Source organism: Dipteris shenzhenensis, chromosome 16 (assembly GCF_047967505.1).
Source record: "Dipteris shenzhenensis isolate YYH24624 ecotype China chromosome 16, Dip_SZ_1.0, whole genome shotgun sequence".
NCBI lineage: Eukaryota > Viridiplantae > Streptophyta > Polypodiopsida > Gleicheniales > Dipteridaceae > Dipteris > Dipteris shenzhenensis.
The window spans coordinates 43202798-43217803 of NC_141611.1; the positions used below are offsets into that span (position 1 = coordinate 43202798).

Here is a 15006-nt window from a genome sequence, read left to right on the forward strand (position 1 = left end):
CGTCCTGTCTCAATATGTAGTTTGTGAGAGGGCACTTGAACTGCCCAATCGAGATCCTTCATCAAGTATGGCCAAGGGATCGATAAAACCCTCATCTGAGATCTGTAGGCAATGATCTCTGTAGAAGTTGAGTTTTAACGAAAGATCGTGGGGTGCTAGCCAAGTCCTGTACGTGATGATAGGTGAGTGAGATGCATGGGGCCTCAAGACTATACTGAAATATTAGCTCTGAAGCCCCAAGCCTGTGAACCATTTGCATGCCCGAGCATACCAACTCCTCTAGTCTCCCTCCGCTACTAGTGCCATAGATGAGATCAAGGCCAGCCAAACGTCGAGGTGCCGAAGTTCTTTACTGTTTGGAGATATGTGACCATCCCAAAGGCTGAATAAAGCTATAAGGGAGTAAATCCAAACACTATTATCAAGATATGTGTGGGCCGATGACTTGCTACGAGTAATCAGTGCAAGAAGAAAAATCTGTTCTCTCCCCACTCGGGACCGCTCTGCCTCTGATAGACCTGAGTCCCAAAAGGAGCTGCCATACTTCCAGTTGGACGAACAAGACAGTCGAAGAGTTGAAAGAGAGAGAGAGAGAGAGAGAGAGAGAGACAGGGGGGCAGGGGGCAAAGTTTTAAATATAACCTGAAACTAGATGACTTTGATGTTTTAACCATTACAGACGATCCAATCTGACCAATACTTGAAAATAAACAGCATGAAGGGTTGCTTTCAAGTTGTTCACCTAAAGAGCGAACTGAGTTTTAAACACAGTAACCATGTTTGGGCATAACAAAGAAGACAACGTTAAGGCTTCAAATACACATTTTGCAATGAACCTATCTATCCTACACCCTTTTTGGGCATATACATATTAATATATATATTGCTTTAAGCACTTTTCAACCACTTTCCAAGATAGCTAGAAAGTTTTTTGATATGACCAAACACAAAGATTGTAAGCTCTCTAGGTCGATATTGAAATCACAAGGGAGAGCATACTTCATGCTGGATGCCTTGAGCAATCACCTCCCAGTCTCTCAATCAAGAAGCAATTTTGTCCCTTGGACCCCATATACTAAAAGAACGTGTTACTCCAAACTGCATCTGTGCATTACAGACCATGAGCAAGGTACTGAATGTTGAAGAACCTCAAAATTCAATTTGATTGGTGGTCTATCAAGGCCTCAATTTCACTGATGAGCCTTCTGGCTTCTTCAACTTCGTCAATTCCTTGGATTGGTTCATTCTCAGCTTCTTCCTGAATCACAGGACACATACCAAAAATACAAACAGAAACCATTAGCAAGACACAAGATACCACCTTAAAGACCGGTTTCTTATGTTTCCAATTTCTGGGGCCAATGATTAATTATGCCACGCTGTTGAATAACTAATCCTACAAGTAATGTGCTTAAACTCGCTCTATTACATGACAACCCTATCTTTTTACATGTGAATAGCATTAGCAAGACACAATCTGCCACTTCAAAGACCAGCTTTCTTATGATCCTGACTTCTGGGGCCAATGAGCTGTTGAATAACTAGTCCTACAAGTGATGAGCTTAAACTTGCCCTATTCCATGACAACCCTATCCCTTGGATTGATTCATTCTCAATTTCTTCCTGAATCAAAGGAAACATACAAAAAATACAAACAGAAACCATTAGCAAGACACAAGCTGCCACCTCAAAGACCAGCTTTCTTATGCTTCTGATGTCTGCGGCCAGTGACTAATTATGCCACGCTGTTGAATAACTAATCCTACAAGTGATGAGCTTAAAATTGCCCTGTTCCATGATAACCCTATCTTTTTAAGGAAAAACAGCCTTTAAATTCGTGTTCGTACTGAAAGTTTGACATGGGGGAATCTAAACAGCAGCTCTATGATATGACTGAGTAGAGATTCACATTTTTTCACATGAGTAGCTCAGAACAAGCAATTTCACTTCATGTGGTAATGATGAATGCACTTCAGATTCTCAAACTTGAAAAGCACATATGAAGCTATGGTCACGTACAAGGACCGCTTGCAGGTCACCTACAGCAGCTTCCAATCGTTTTGTACAGTCTGGAATCATCATCTTGGACTCAGCTAAGACGCTTTCCTGCTCAAAGAAAGAGGAGAAAACATGTAAAACACTATCATATATTAGTCTTTCTCTGCAGTTTACAACCGTCTTTGAAAAAACCCTTCTATAAATAGACGAAAGAAGAGATTGAGGATTCACTTTTAATGTAGAGACGAGCAATCATTCCTTACCAAGTCTGTTACGATACAGAGTAGCATGGGAAAATCCAAATGGAAGCGCTTCCTCTTTTGTTTCAAATCATACAGTGCATTTTGGAAAGCAACAATAACGTTAACCTGCTTCATTTCTTCCCTGCTATTAAAATCGCCTTATTTGTTCATTCAAGTTTCTTATGTTGTTTATCTTGCTTCTCACCCTTGAGACATTCCACTTTGCATGGAGTGCACGATCCAAAATAAATCATTGCTACTAAGGACTCCTCGTCTCTACTAAGGACTCCTCGTCTCAACACACAAGAAAGAAGGCCCGTTGGGTGGTGGGGGTGATGTGTAAACAACATTGGTAGTTCATTTATGCACAAACAGAAAGTACAAACAGACCAAGAAGAGCGATTGCAAATAGGAACTGGGTAGCAAAGCCTACAAAATAAGGTCTCAGACGTATTGCCGCAGTAGGCCAAAACCAGCTAGCAAAAACCCGGAAGGGCCATCTGCTTACGAATTCGATGGCAATTCGAGCAACAGGTACGGCATTGCAGCGTGGGAGTGGAAAAATGCAACCATACGACAAGGATCAAAAGGACAGATAACAGTTGAAACCCTTGATAACAAAGAGGCATGAACTGCACGAGCAAGAGCCGTGTGCAGACGAGGAGGAGAGCTGATCAAGAGAGAAGATGGGAGAGGGAGTTAAAGACCTGCTGCTTGAGGTCGTAAGGGTCGGCTCCATCGTCCTTCATGCGGGTGGTTTTGGAGGATTCCCGTTCCACCTCTTTCTCGTAGGCACGGAGCTCTTTGAGGAGGCGTTTGCAGGAACCAGTCTTGATCTTGAGACTCTTTAAGGTGGAGGAGGAGGCCATGGCGGGATGATCAACAACAACAGGGGTTTGCAAAAATGTCAAGAAAGAAACCGTTGCAAAGTTTAAATCATGGTCTCCTACAGTATATCCCCCCATATACATGTTTTTGGCGCGTGTGGTTTTGTGTAATTATAGTGGTAATTTTAGTTAGTTGGAACTTTAGGGTTACATTGTATGCAGCGTAACTTCTCTTTCCTTTTGCAGGGCCTCACTGGCATTGCCACCTTTTCCATTCGTCGAAGCGAGAATGTTGAACAAGGTGAATTTCATTCCTCGAGCCTGCCCGTTTCGATTGTATGTGTTTTCAAGTTGCAATCATGATTACAGTAGAAAGAAGGGAATGGTCGGACTAGTATATGAAGTTAGTGCGTGTGCAGCATGCTGTTATTGGTTGTGCAATTTGTCCAAATGTGATCAATTGTCGATCCGTTGTGACTGTAGTAGATGTGTTAATGAGTTGACACATGGATGTTGATTTCATCCATGATTTGTGTTAGTTGGAACCACTCTAGACTCTTTTTTATTAAGTCAATGTTAAAGTCTCAAGTAATGTAGTGCTCTCATGAGGAACAAACGTCAGCAGGTGCTATAAGGCTTGTACGAGCAGTTTCACCTTTGTTTTGGGATGTTTGTACATGTTTATTACATTGATTTGCTGCAGCGAATTATTTTGTAACACTGTGAGTAAGCATTGAGTCCTTTAGAAAAGTGGTTTTTATGGTCGATAAATGTGATTTCATTATTGTAATATGTTGCCACTCCCACCCCATCTATTTTTGCGAAGTGACAAAATCCTTATATCTCGTGTGCGAATGTGTCCTGTGCATGTGTTTCTTGTAAGCACAAGATTGTTGCTACCATAATGCTCGGGCAATGCTGAATATCTTCTTTATGGGATAGTATTGATCTTGTGTTTAGTGATTGAATGTTTCGATTTTGTTCTTTAATGTTAGAAAAGTCCTTTTGTTCCCATGCTGCTTCTCTTCATAGTCGGTCTATCTCATTGAGTACGACCATGTCTATTTCCTCTCGATAGTGCAGTGTAAACTACTCTGTGTCTCTTTATGTTTGATGGGTAAAATGCTAGGGAGTCCATTGATAGTCCTTGTGAACAATGTATTGTTCGTGTTGATGCGGGTTGTATGGAAAATTGTGTTCGTGTGATTGTATTGAGGTTGTTTTTCCCTACTTGAAATTCATGTTGAATTTGACTTAATGGAGTCCATGTTTGATGTGTCTCTTCATCGTAAAGGCTTGCTGCATCGATTGTGCATGTCTTCCAATTTTAATGTCATTGAATTGTTGATTGAATTGTATTTAAATCACGGGTGGCCTTTTGTTTTCATTGAATTGCATGAAAATTCTGTCTGCGCTGTTGACTAGGCCACCTTTGATGTCTAAATTCCCTAAGCAAATTTCTACAATCATTCCTTTTAGGCATATTTTTTAATGCAAGTCCCAGGCGGAGCTGTGTTTTTTGGGTCTTCTGGTATGCGTATCGCTTTGCTACATGTTTTGTGCCTCCTTTATGTTGCAGTTTAGTATGTGATTCTTTCCTTGAAGCATGTTATAGATTGCGTAATTGTGTTTATCTTTCAAGGCGTTAATGCAAAATAAGTGAGGGACCTTTGTCACTTTTGCCAGTTTGTGTTTGTATTTCATGATTAGTTGAAGAAGGTCTTCCTCCATTTATTGCCCTAGTCTTAATTTGTTCAAGATGTTTTGAATGAAGTCCATGTTCTTTTGTCTCATAGGTTTCATTAGCTCGCAGTACTTAACTTTTTATTTCCATATGCTCGGCATTATTACCAAGGATGTGTTTTTTGCCAAGAAAATCCAGCTCTCTTTAGTTGGGCTTGCTTGGCACAGATCTTTGCATAACAACATGTCTACTACTCCAAATGGTTCCGCATGGTTATGCTTGATTTCTCTCATTTGCATGTCGATGGTGATGAATTGTGTTTAGTCCTATTAGAGATATCTCACCTAGAACAAGTAAATCCAAGTTCTTGTCTAGTGTGACAAGGCTTTGCAATGTCTCTCTTGCAAGGGACGTGTAATTTGTCATGAGGACGGGTAGATGTAGCGCTGAGTGAATCGTTGTTCCACCAATGTTGTAAGCTGATTTTCCCATGTAGGCAAGTAGTAGGACTCGTGGTAGTTCTACATTTGCGGTCTGTTTGTGTGAGTAGTGTTGTAGCAATGCTTGCACTATTAAGTGTAGGGTATATGTTTTGCCTGTTCCTACAATTCCCAATAGAAATAGAATGAATTGTTTGTTTCAATTGTTTCTTTTTTTTAAATAATGTCTTTGCTACGGTGCGTTGGTCAATGTTTAGGTTTCCAAATACTTTATGATACTCTTTGTTTTACATAGTTGAAGAGGCGATTTCGATGCCAAGATTGTATTGTTGCTCATCTTGATCTAGTGTTGCTATTTGATGGAGATGGTATTGTTGGTAGTAAGACTTTGTTAAACAACACTCTATTGCTTTCAATGGTCTCCTTGTTTTCATAAACATGTCATGCCATGTTTGTATATCTTTTGTCAGGAGTGTCTGTCTTTGTTGAAAGGTAAGTATAGAAGGCATTCTTCTCTGTACTGATTCCTGGATCCTTGTTCTTGATGTAGTTATTAAACCTTGTGATCTTTGGTCTTTTTTTGTGTTTAATATGTTTTTGTTGTGTGTATTCGCTTGTATATTGGGCAAGGCAAACATGTTCAAGGTGTAGTGGTCTTTTTTTATATTTACTGATAGTGTCTTCAAAGAATATGTCAATGATGTCAGGGTCCATTTTCTCCAATTCCTTTAATTTCCCATCTTCTTTTTAGCAGTAGTGTGCGCTCCTCTAGTGGACTAGTGTTTAGTACTTGTGTCTTTTTGTACTACTAGTTAGAGGGAGCGAAAGGGTGAGGTACATAGCTTGTTGAGCACTTATGTGTTGAGCGTTAAGTATTGCATTGCCTATTATGTACATGCTCATTAGTTGGGGTTTTTGAGATTATATTGTCATTCAGTGCTTGCTTCACTGCTTCATTGGTCGCTTTATCTGCTTTTCCTATGTATGAAGTGCAGTAAAAGCAGCAGCACTGTGGGAGTTTAGAATGAATTGTATGTCAGTGTTCGCTTCACAAAGTCTTGAAATTGTAGCATTGAAATTGTTCATGTAGATATTGTTCAATTTTCTTTTTAAGAAAATCGTTGGTTCATTTTATTTTGGACTTGAGTGTTGTTATGTATTCTTCTTCAAATATGTGTAGTTGCTCCAAGAATGTATCGAAGTCCATGGAGTGTGTTGTTGCTTTGTGTAATGCCAATGTTATTTTCTTCAACATTTTTTTGTATTTTTCATTACTTCCTTCTACTTGAAGTGGTTGTAATATTTGTGTTACGTGCATTGGTGGCCGGGGAAATCCAAAGCTGCACATTACTCTTCCTTTCTTGCATGTTTTCCTATGTCTATGTGTTTGTATGTTGTTCTTTGGTGTGTCAAGTAATGATGAGTCTATTGTAATGTATTAATCAGTGAAGGCTACAACTTCTTCATCGCATGATGTTTGTATTGTTGGTATATCTTGAATCCATAGCAAGCCGTGGTCATGTTGGCATCCTCTATTCTAGAATTTAGTGAGATAAAAAAGTAGTCCTCCACTTTTCCTACAATCGTTGGGTCTTTCAGCAGCAGGTGCTTCATTGCGTTGAATCTAAGCACATAATATTGAGCTGTAGTGACAGGATCAGAGCGTATCATGTCATGTATTTCATATGTTGTTGTTGTTGTTTCAAGTCCAAACTGTCTGCCTTGAAGTTCATGCAAGCAAGAGGATTGCGGCTACCACAATATCTCCGTTGCAAAGAAGGTGATGAAGAAGGTTGGGGGTCCTAGTTAACGCACCATTGCGAACAAGTTTCTCTTGAGTTTGTGCTTGTAGTCCATCGATGTTCGAAGGCAAACTAGATCTCTATATCCAATGTTCGAGTTTAGGAGTCTCTCAATGTTTGTATTTGTTGTTGCTTCTTTTGCATACAGTGTTCATTCTTTTAGTTTTCCTTTTCTCATGCACACCCATGTTGAAGGTAGGACCTGTTGAACCAATATCTTAATTGTCTTAAAGAACAAGTTCTCAATGTTCAACACAAATCTCCTATCAATGTTAATTAATTCCCATTGCACTATGCTTTGATAAGAAGTACAGGATGGTATTTTGTATGCTCTTGGTAGGCTCTTGGTAGGCTGTAGGAGATACTTAGAAATGCGAGCTCCTCGCATTACTTGTCTTTAAATATGCTAAGAGGTAAGAATCCATCTGATGGCGCAACAGTGATGGTTTGGCCTTCAAAGTCCATCCACTACTTGCTGACTGGTGTAAATCTCATGAAGAAAAGTGTCTATTTTGATTTCATCATCTTGTATCATATCTACTTGTACTGTGTCGTGATTGTCACTTGTGATAGTTTCTATCTACAAAGCTTTTGTGTGGTCCTTCGTCCCCTTTTCTTGAAGTAACAATCTTTTTCCGAATGATTGTTTCATCCATAATATTTGCACTTCGATTTTCCCTTTTGTGACCACTTGCTTTGCCCTTCTCTCCCTTCCTCTTTCTTGCTCCTTTCCTCTCTCTCTCTCTTCTTCTTAAAGAGTAGTGATAACACCTTCTTCTCATCTTCTTGAAGTTTCTAGAGGGACGGTCCCCCTCACCACTCACTGACACCTAGGTGTGGTTTGATTATGCACACACACACTCTATGATATCCCCAACCAGCCAACCCCTAACTTCTCACATATGTCACGCCCCACATCCTGCACCCTCTTCACTAGGGGGGGGGTAAAGGATGCCACAATGAAACTTCATAATGGCCGAGCGAAGGATCATGAGGGACTATGCACTAAGTTCATTGCATATGGGATTGATCTCCTAGCCCCGATCTTAGCAAAGCTATTTAATGAAGCTGTTTGTTTGGGGTTTCCATGCACCTGGACCATTAACACTATCTCACCCATTCACAAGGTAGGGGATCCCATGAGTCCGGAGAACTACAATACCATTGTGATTGGACATGTTGGTCTATGCATTAGTACTTAATTCCAAGGTCAGCAAATTTGTGGAGGGTTGAGGACTTAGAGCAATAGGACGGGCCGTATTCCGACGTGATCATGGGACCATGGACCACATTCTCATGCTCAGATGTATCATCGAGGAGGTGAGGGCATGGAAGCAGATGGTTTACTGTTGCTTTGTGGACTTCTGCAAGGCATTTGACACGGTTCCGAGAGCATTTGATCCAGATATTCCTTTACGCAGATGATGTGGCTCTCTTGTCTTCCTCAGCAGAGGGGCTCCAGCGACACCTCGACACACTACAGTCCTTTTGTGAGTCTCATTATTTGAAGGTCAACCTGGACAAAACCAAGGTTATTCTCTTCAGTACATCTCGAGCCATCATGCGCCAGGAGCAGTTCACATTTGAGGGGTCACTTGTTGAGGTAGTTTCATCATACACTTATCTTGGGGTCGTCTTTTTCAGACCCACCTTCACTATGAGACCCGCGATGCAGGCACGCTTTCAGGTCATCACGTATCTGTACTGAGTTAGGGAGTATGGGGGTTACACCTATGGGCATAGCAGGCTACATTGGCTAGCACTGTCCTCTTCTATGGCACTTACAGCAAGAGGAGACTAGAGGTGCTGGTATGCACTCACAAAAAGATGGTTCGAGGGATTGGGTTTCCACATGGATTGACTACCCGCATTCCAATACATCATGGATGCTCTGTTTTCTCCCCTCCTATCACACGAGGTCAACCAGGTTATCCATGAGGATCTATTACAGCTGCACACATTTTGGACCTGGCTGGGCCTGAGTGATCTTCCAGTGATTTTGGACCTGGCTGGGCCCGAGTGATCTTCCAGTGAAGAAGTTGGGCTTCTATAGAGATCACTTCTTACATATCACAGCAGAGAGTTTCATTGACCCACCAGGGTACACTTAGATTTATTTATCCCACTCATTGAGGATGTCTCTTGGGCAGTTCCAGGTCTCTTCACATTGACTTCGTATTGAGAGTGATAGAGTAGACCAGGGAGAGGCGCATATGTACTTTGTGTGACATGCAGGAGGTTGAGACAGAGGAGCACTTCATTATTTACTATGAGATCTGCGGGCGTTTCTATTGCCTCTTCAGAGATAGCTATGAGGTTTTGGCTCAACTCATCTCCTACCTAGACCAGCAATGTTTGGCAGGTTTCGTTCATGAGGCACTACGACTCTGCGAGAGGATACTCCAAGCACAGTGACAAGAGCAGACTTCTTCCTTGGCATCACCCTCTCAGAGTTCTATCACGGAGTTTTTCTAGCTAGATCACATGGACACCCATGGGACGAGGCCCCGACATGACCGTGACCCGGAGCCTGTGACCCGATAGCTCAACAAAGTGTTGACACACAGATCACACTTGGGGACATCTCCTCCATGTTTAGAGTCGGGTCTCGCCCGACGGGGGTCACAGTAACCCTGGTTAGACGTAGAGCTATAACCAGGAGGAGACATGCCAGGGGTGCACCTTTGAGTGGACGACAGCACTCTATTGCCGATTTCATGCCCCCATTACCACATCCACCCTGATGTCTTGATCGTGATGATGATGATGAGATAGTCGACTACCGACATGACATGACTATGTTGTATCTAGGATTTAGTATTGACATTCTGCATATTTTGCATTTGCATTGGTGTGGATGCTTGTTTAGTAGCTCCACCACCACAGCTCGTTTGTACCACGTTTTTCACAGTCTCATAGACCCATCGGTCTTCTGAAGGCTTTAATAAACTTTATTTCTCTCTCTCTCTCTCTCTCTCTCTCTCTCTCTCTCTCTCTCTCCCCCCCTCATTGCCGCAGCCTCTCCCTTGTTGAGAGACCATGCTCAACATCATGTGATTACATGTGCTTAGCAATAACACATATAGAGTGCTATAAAGGAAAGGGTTAGATGCCCTAACCCTAGCCCTAACCCTAAATGGGTTTGTATATATTCTACATTTTCATTTAAATCTAGTGTACAATTAGTCATTTGTGGTGTGCTCTCTAGCTGTGCCCTCTCTCCTCATCTCCACTCTTCTCCTCTCCCCTCTTCATATTTTGTCATGGTATTAGAGCTCCCTTGCCTTCCGCAGAGGCATTGTGATCCACGTGAGAGAGTGTGAGAGATTGAGAGGTTTCTATCTTTCATTCCGTTGACGAAAGAAAATTCCGCCAAACAATTCCGTTGATGTGAGAGAGAGAGAGACTTCTGTTCATTGAGAGCCCATTCCTTTGAAAGATTTTCATTACAAGAGTGTAGAGACTTTTAGCTAAGTTTGTGAGAAATATGATAGGGAGACTACTTGCTTCCTACGAGGAAAAGGCTTCTTCAAGCCTCTTCAACTCTTGGCTTCAACAGCTCCAACAAGGGAGCACCATCTCCAAGCTACAAGCAACTGCTGCATAGACTCCAGCCGCTCCTAACAATGAGACAACAAGAGCTGGCTCCCGTGCCTGGTATTTCCCCCAATAGCCACGGGCTGTAGCTCCCACGACAAGGCTCCTTCAGCTCATAGCAAGCTAGTCAACAGCGACCAACCCGAGCTTCATACAGCTAGCCTCCTTCATCACAGCAACCACATCCATCTACGAACAATAGCAGATGCTCCACACCCAGAACGTATGCAGCTCCCTTGCAGTCTCCTCAGCTTCCACAATAGCTCCTACAAGCCAACTACATAGCTCCAAAGCCCAGCGTCTTCAATGACACTCCGCATAGCAAAAGGCTCACAATAGCTCGCCTCCAAATGGGCTACTCCATGCTCACGACATCCAGCGCCTCCATGCTCACGGATTACATCAACATCGCCACCAGCCTACGATCTCTCCACAACCGGAAAGCCAGCCTCCCTTGCCACAGAGCCACAGTAGCCTCTTAACAAACCTAGCTTAAGCCAGAATGGCAAACTACTATGAATGAAGAAATGGATGCTTTGTACAAGAATAATACTTGGGAATTATGCGACCTTCCACCAGGATAGAAGGCCATAGCAAACCAATGGGTATACAAAGTGAAGTACAATCTAGATGGAAGCATTGAAAGATACAAAGCCAGACTAGTTGCAAAAGGATTTGCACAGCAATACGGTCAAGTCTATGATGAGACTTATGCTCCAGTAGCAAAGATGGATTCCATACGGCTCTTGATATCACTAGTGACACTTAGTAAATAAAATGTATACCATCTCGATGTCAAGAATGCATTTCTCAATGGTTACCTAGACGAGGAAGTCTACATGCAACAACCAGCAGATTATGTTGAACCAAGAAAGGAGAATTAGGTGCAAGCACCCAGAAGTTGGTATAGCAAAATCGACAAGTATTTTGCTGATCTGGCATACATGAAGTCCAATGCAGATCATACTCTCTACTACAAAGTTCAAGGGGAAGACATCACTATTTGTACTTTTGTATGTAGATGATCTAATTGTGACTTTGAGTTCTGGAGAGATTTAGACAACACCTTCATGAGTCAGTTGAAATATGTTGACAGTCTCCTGAAGAAGTTTCATATGGCAGATTGCAAAATTGCAGCCACTCCCATGGAACAGAGTTTGAAACTTACAAAATATTCAGAAAAGCCTACAGCCAATGGCAGGTACTACATGCAGTTCATCGGATCTCTTATATACCTGACTATCACACGGCCAAATATTTGTTATGCAGTAAGTTCACTTGCACAATTTATGGCAAATCCAAAACAGTCTCACTGGAATGCAACCAAAAGAGTCTTGAGATACATTAGAGGTACAAAACAGTCTGGAATAGAATATAGAGGAAGTCATCCAAGGTTGCATGGATATTGTGACAATGACTATGGTGGAGATCATGAGACCAGGAGATCCACACGCTAATATGCATTTTTCCTTGGTCAAGGTGCTATATCATGGTTGTCAAACAAACAACCAACTGTTTCTTTGTCTTCAACTGAAGTAGAATATCGAGCACTCACTACAGTGCATGTGAGGCTATATGGCTCAGAAGACTATTGTCTAAAACAGATTACTTTGATGAATCAAAGCCAACAACTATATATTGTGATAATCAATCGGCTCAAGCATTGGCCAAGAATCTAGTATATCACTCTAGGACAAAGCACATTGATATCAGAGAGCACTTCATCAAAGAAAGAGTGTTACTTGGTGACATCACACTGCAGCATTGTGATAGCAAAGAGAATGTTGCAGACCTCTTTACCAAACCACTTGGGAAAGAGCTTTTCGAGAAACACTGACAAGCTCTTGGTTGGACGCAGATGAAGGACATTCCCATTAAAGGGGTGTGATGGAACGTAATGCTTAGTCCTTCTTCGATTCCCCAGAATCATCATCTTGAGGGAAGGCCTCCTTCATGATGATCTTGAGGGAAGGTGTTGAGAGACCACGCTCAACATCATGTGATTACATGTGCATAGCACTAACACATATAGAGTGCTATAAAGGAAAGGGTTAGATGCCCTAACCCTAACCCTAAATGGGTTTGTATATATATTCTACATTTTCAACTAAATCTAGTGTATAGTTAGTCATTTGTGATGTGCTCTCTAGATGTGCCCTTTCTCCTCATCTCCACTCTTCTCTTCTCCCCTCTTCATATTTGTCATCCCTCACCCTCTCTCTCTCTCTCTCTCTCTCTCTCTCTCTCTCTCTCTCTCTCTCTCTCTCTCTCTCTCTCTCTCTCTGTTCTCCCTCACCCTCTTCCTCCTCACTCGCGCCACTGCTGCAGTAGCTACTACCCCCCCCCCCTCTCTCTCTCTCTCTCTCTCTCTCTCTCTCTCCCCCCACTAGCTCTCTCTCTCCCCTAGCTGCCATGGCCCCTCTCTGAACCTCCCTCCTGTCCCTAACCCTCTCCTCCTCTATACCTCTCTCTCTTTCCCTCACTACCGCCGCAGCAACTGCCTCACCCTCTCCTCCTCTCTAATTCTCTCTGACTCCCTTGTGGCACTCTGTACCTCTCTCTCTCTCTCTCTCTCTCTCCCCCTCATTGCCATCTCCCTCATCATCTCCCTCCTCTCTACCTCTCTCTTTCTCCCTCTCGCTACCGCGGCAATGGCCGCAACCTCTTTCTCACCTTCTCCCTCCTCTACCTCCTCTCTACCTCTCTCTATCACTCTCACTACTGCGGTAGCGATTGTGGCCCCTTCCTCACCATCTCCCTCCTCTCTCTCTCTCTCTCTCTCTCTCTCTCTCGCTGCTGCCACGGCAGTGGCCATGGCCTCTTGCTCACCCTCCCCCCCCCCCCCCTCTCTCTCTCTCTCTCTCTCTCTCTCTCTCTCTCTCCCTCCTCTATCTCTATCTTCTCTTTCTCTCTCTAGTTTCTAATTCAACATTAAATTCAAAGTATTGTCATTGAACTTAACAAAGTACTTGCAAAAAGCTTTGAGATTGGAAATTAGGATTGATTGATCTTCTTTGCTCTTGCTTGTTGAAATGGGAGAGTGAAAGAGTGAAAGAGGGTTTAAGTGTCCTCGCCCATTGGCCCTCCATACCTCATCCAACTACCTCCTCTCCCATTGGCCCCCCATCCCTCATCCCACTCCTCCATTGGCCCCTCTCCCATGCTCCTTGCACCTTTCCCACACCCATACTCCTCTGCTCCTCTCCCCTCCTACCTTTCCCATGCACCCATTCCCCCTCCCACGCTCCTATCCCTCATGCCACTCCCCTCTCCCTTATTGCCTCCCCCTCTCCAATCCCACTCTCCCTTCCCCCACACCCACTCCCAATCCCACTTCCCATTAATCCCTCCCACTCTCCCCTCCCACGCTCATCCCCCTCCCATGTATTAAATTATAAATAATATAATATTTCTCTCTCTCTCTCTCTCTCTCTCTCTCCCCCTCACACACACACACACACACACATACTATCCTTTTCTTCCTTTTTTCCATGCAACTTACATTCTTTCCCTTGTCACCCCTTTGGTAAAACCTTTTTAACTACCTCTCCCCTATCTCTCTCTTTAAATAAAACTTCCCCCCACACTCTCTACCCTTCCCCTTTCTTTCTTCTAATTTTCCTGACACCCTTTCTCAACTTTCCCCCCCCTTTTTTTCCTAATCTATACCCTGCTCTTAAATAAAAGTACTTTGTTTCCTAATGTTTTTATATTTTTCAAATTTTTCTAAAATCTTCTTGAAATTTTCATATTTTTTACATTTTTCTTAAAATTTTCCTAATTTCTTTTTAATATTTCTCTATGTTTCCTCTCTCTCTCTCTCTCTCTCTAATTTCCCTTAGTTCTTCCAATTTTCCTATTTTCTTCTCTCACTAATCGCTCCTCTCTCTCTCTCTCTCTCTCTTTAATTTTCCCTTAATTCCCTAAGTTCAACTCCCTCAAACTTCTCCTCTCCCTATTTTTCCTGTCTCTCTCCATATTTGTTCCTAATTTTTGCTTTTCCTCCTTTTTCCCATTTTTTACGTCATTTCTTTAATTTTATCCTAATTTCCTATTTGTCCCTAATTGTTCTGTATTTCTCCCTATTTCTTCCTAATTTTTCTTTTTGTTCTCTAATTTCTTCTAGAATTTTCCTATTTTTTTGCTATTCTCCCAATTTCTTCCTTTTTTCTTTAATTCTTATCCTAATTTCCTATTTCTCCCTAATTGTTCTCTATTTCTCCATATTGCTTCGTACTTTTCCTAATTCCTTTAAATCCATTCTATTTTACCTAATTCTTCCCAATTTTTCTAATTTTCCCTTCTTTGAAATTCCTTCTTTAAAATTCTTTCTTTAATTTTCTTCTGTTTTAAAATTCTTACAAATCTTTCTTGAGATACCTTTGAAATTCCTTTAATCTCCTCTTTCTTATAAAT

General features: G+C 42.1%; 1 protein-coding gene across 1 annotated transcript; it reads right to left on the reverse strand.

The window, feature by feature from the left end:
* Positions 1-760: 760 nt before the first annotated feature.
* On the reverse strand, positions 761-3192 carry KIS (tubulin folding cofactor A (KIESEL)). Its single transcript, XM_087387433.1, has 3 exons — positions 2948-3192; positions 2020-2106; positions 761-1258 (listed from the first exon to the last, which is right to left on the reverse strand). Exons 1-3 carry the CDS (start codon positions 3107-3109, stop codon positions 1157-1159), a joined length of 351 nt encoding a protein of 116 aa, XP_087243559.1. The 5' UTR covers positions 3110-3192; the 3' UTR covers positions 761-1156.
* Between the last annotated feature and the right edge of the window lie 11814 nt (positions 3193-15006).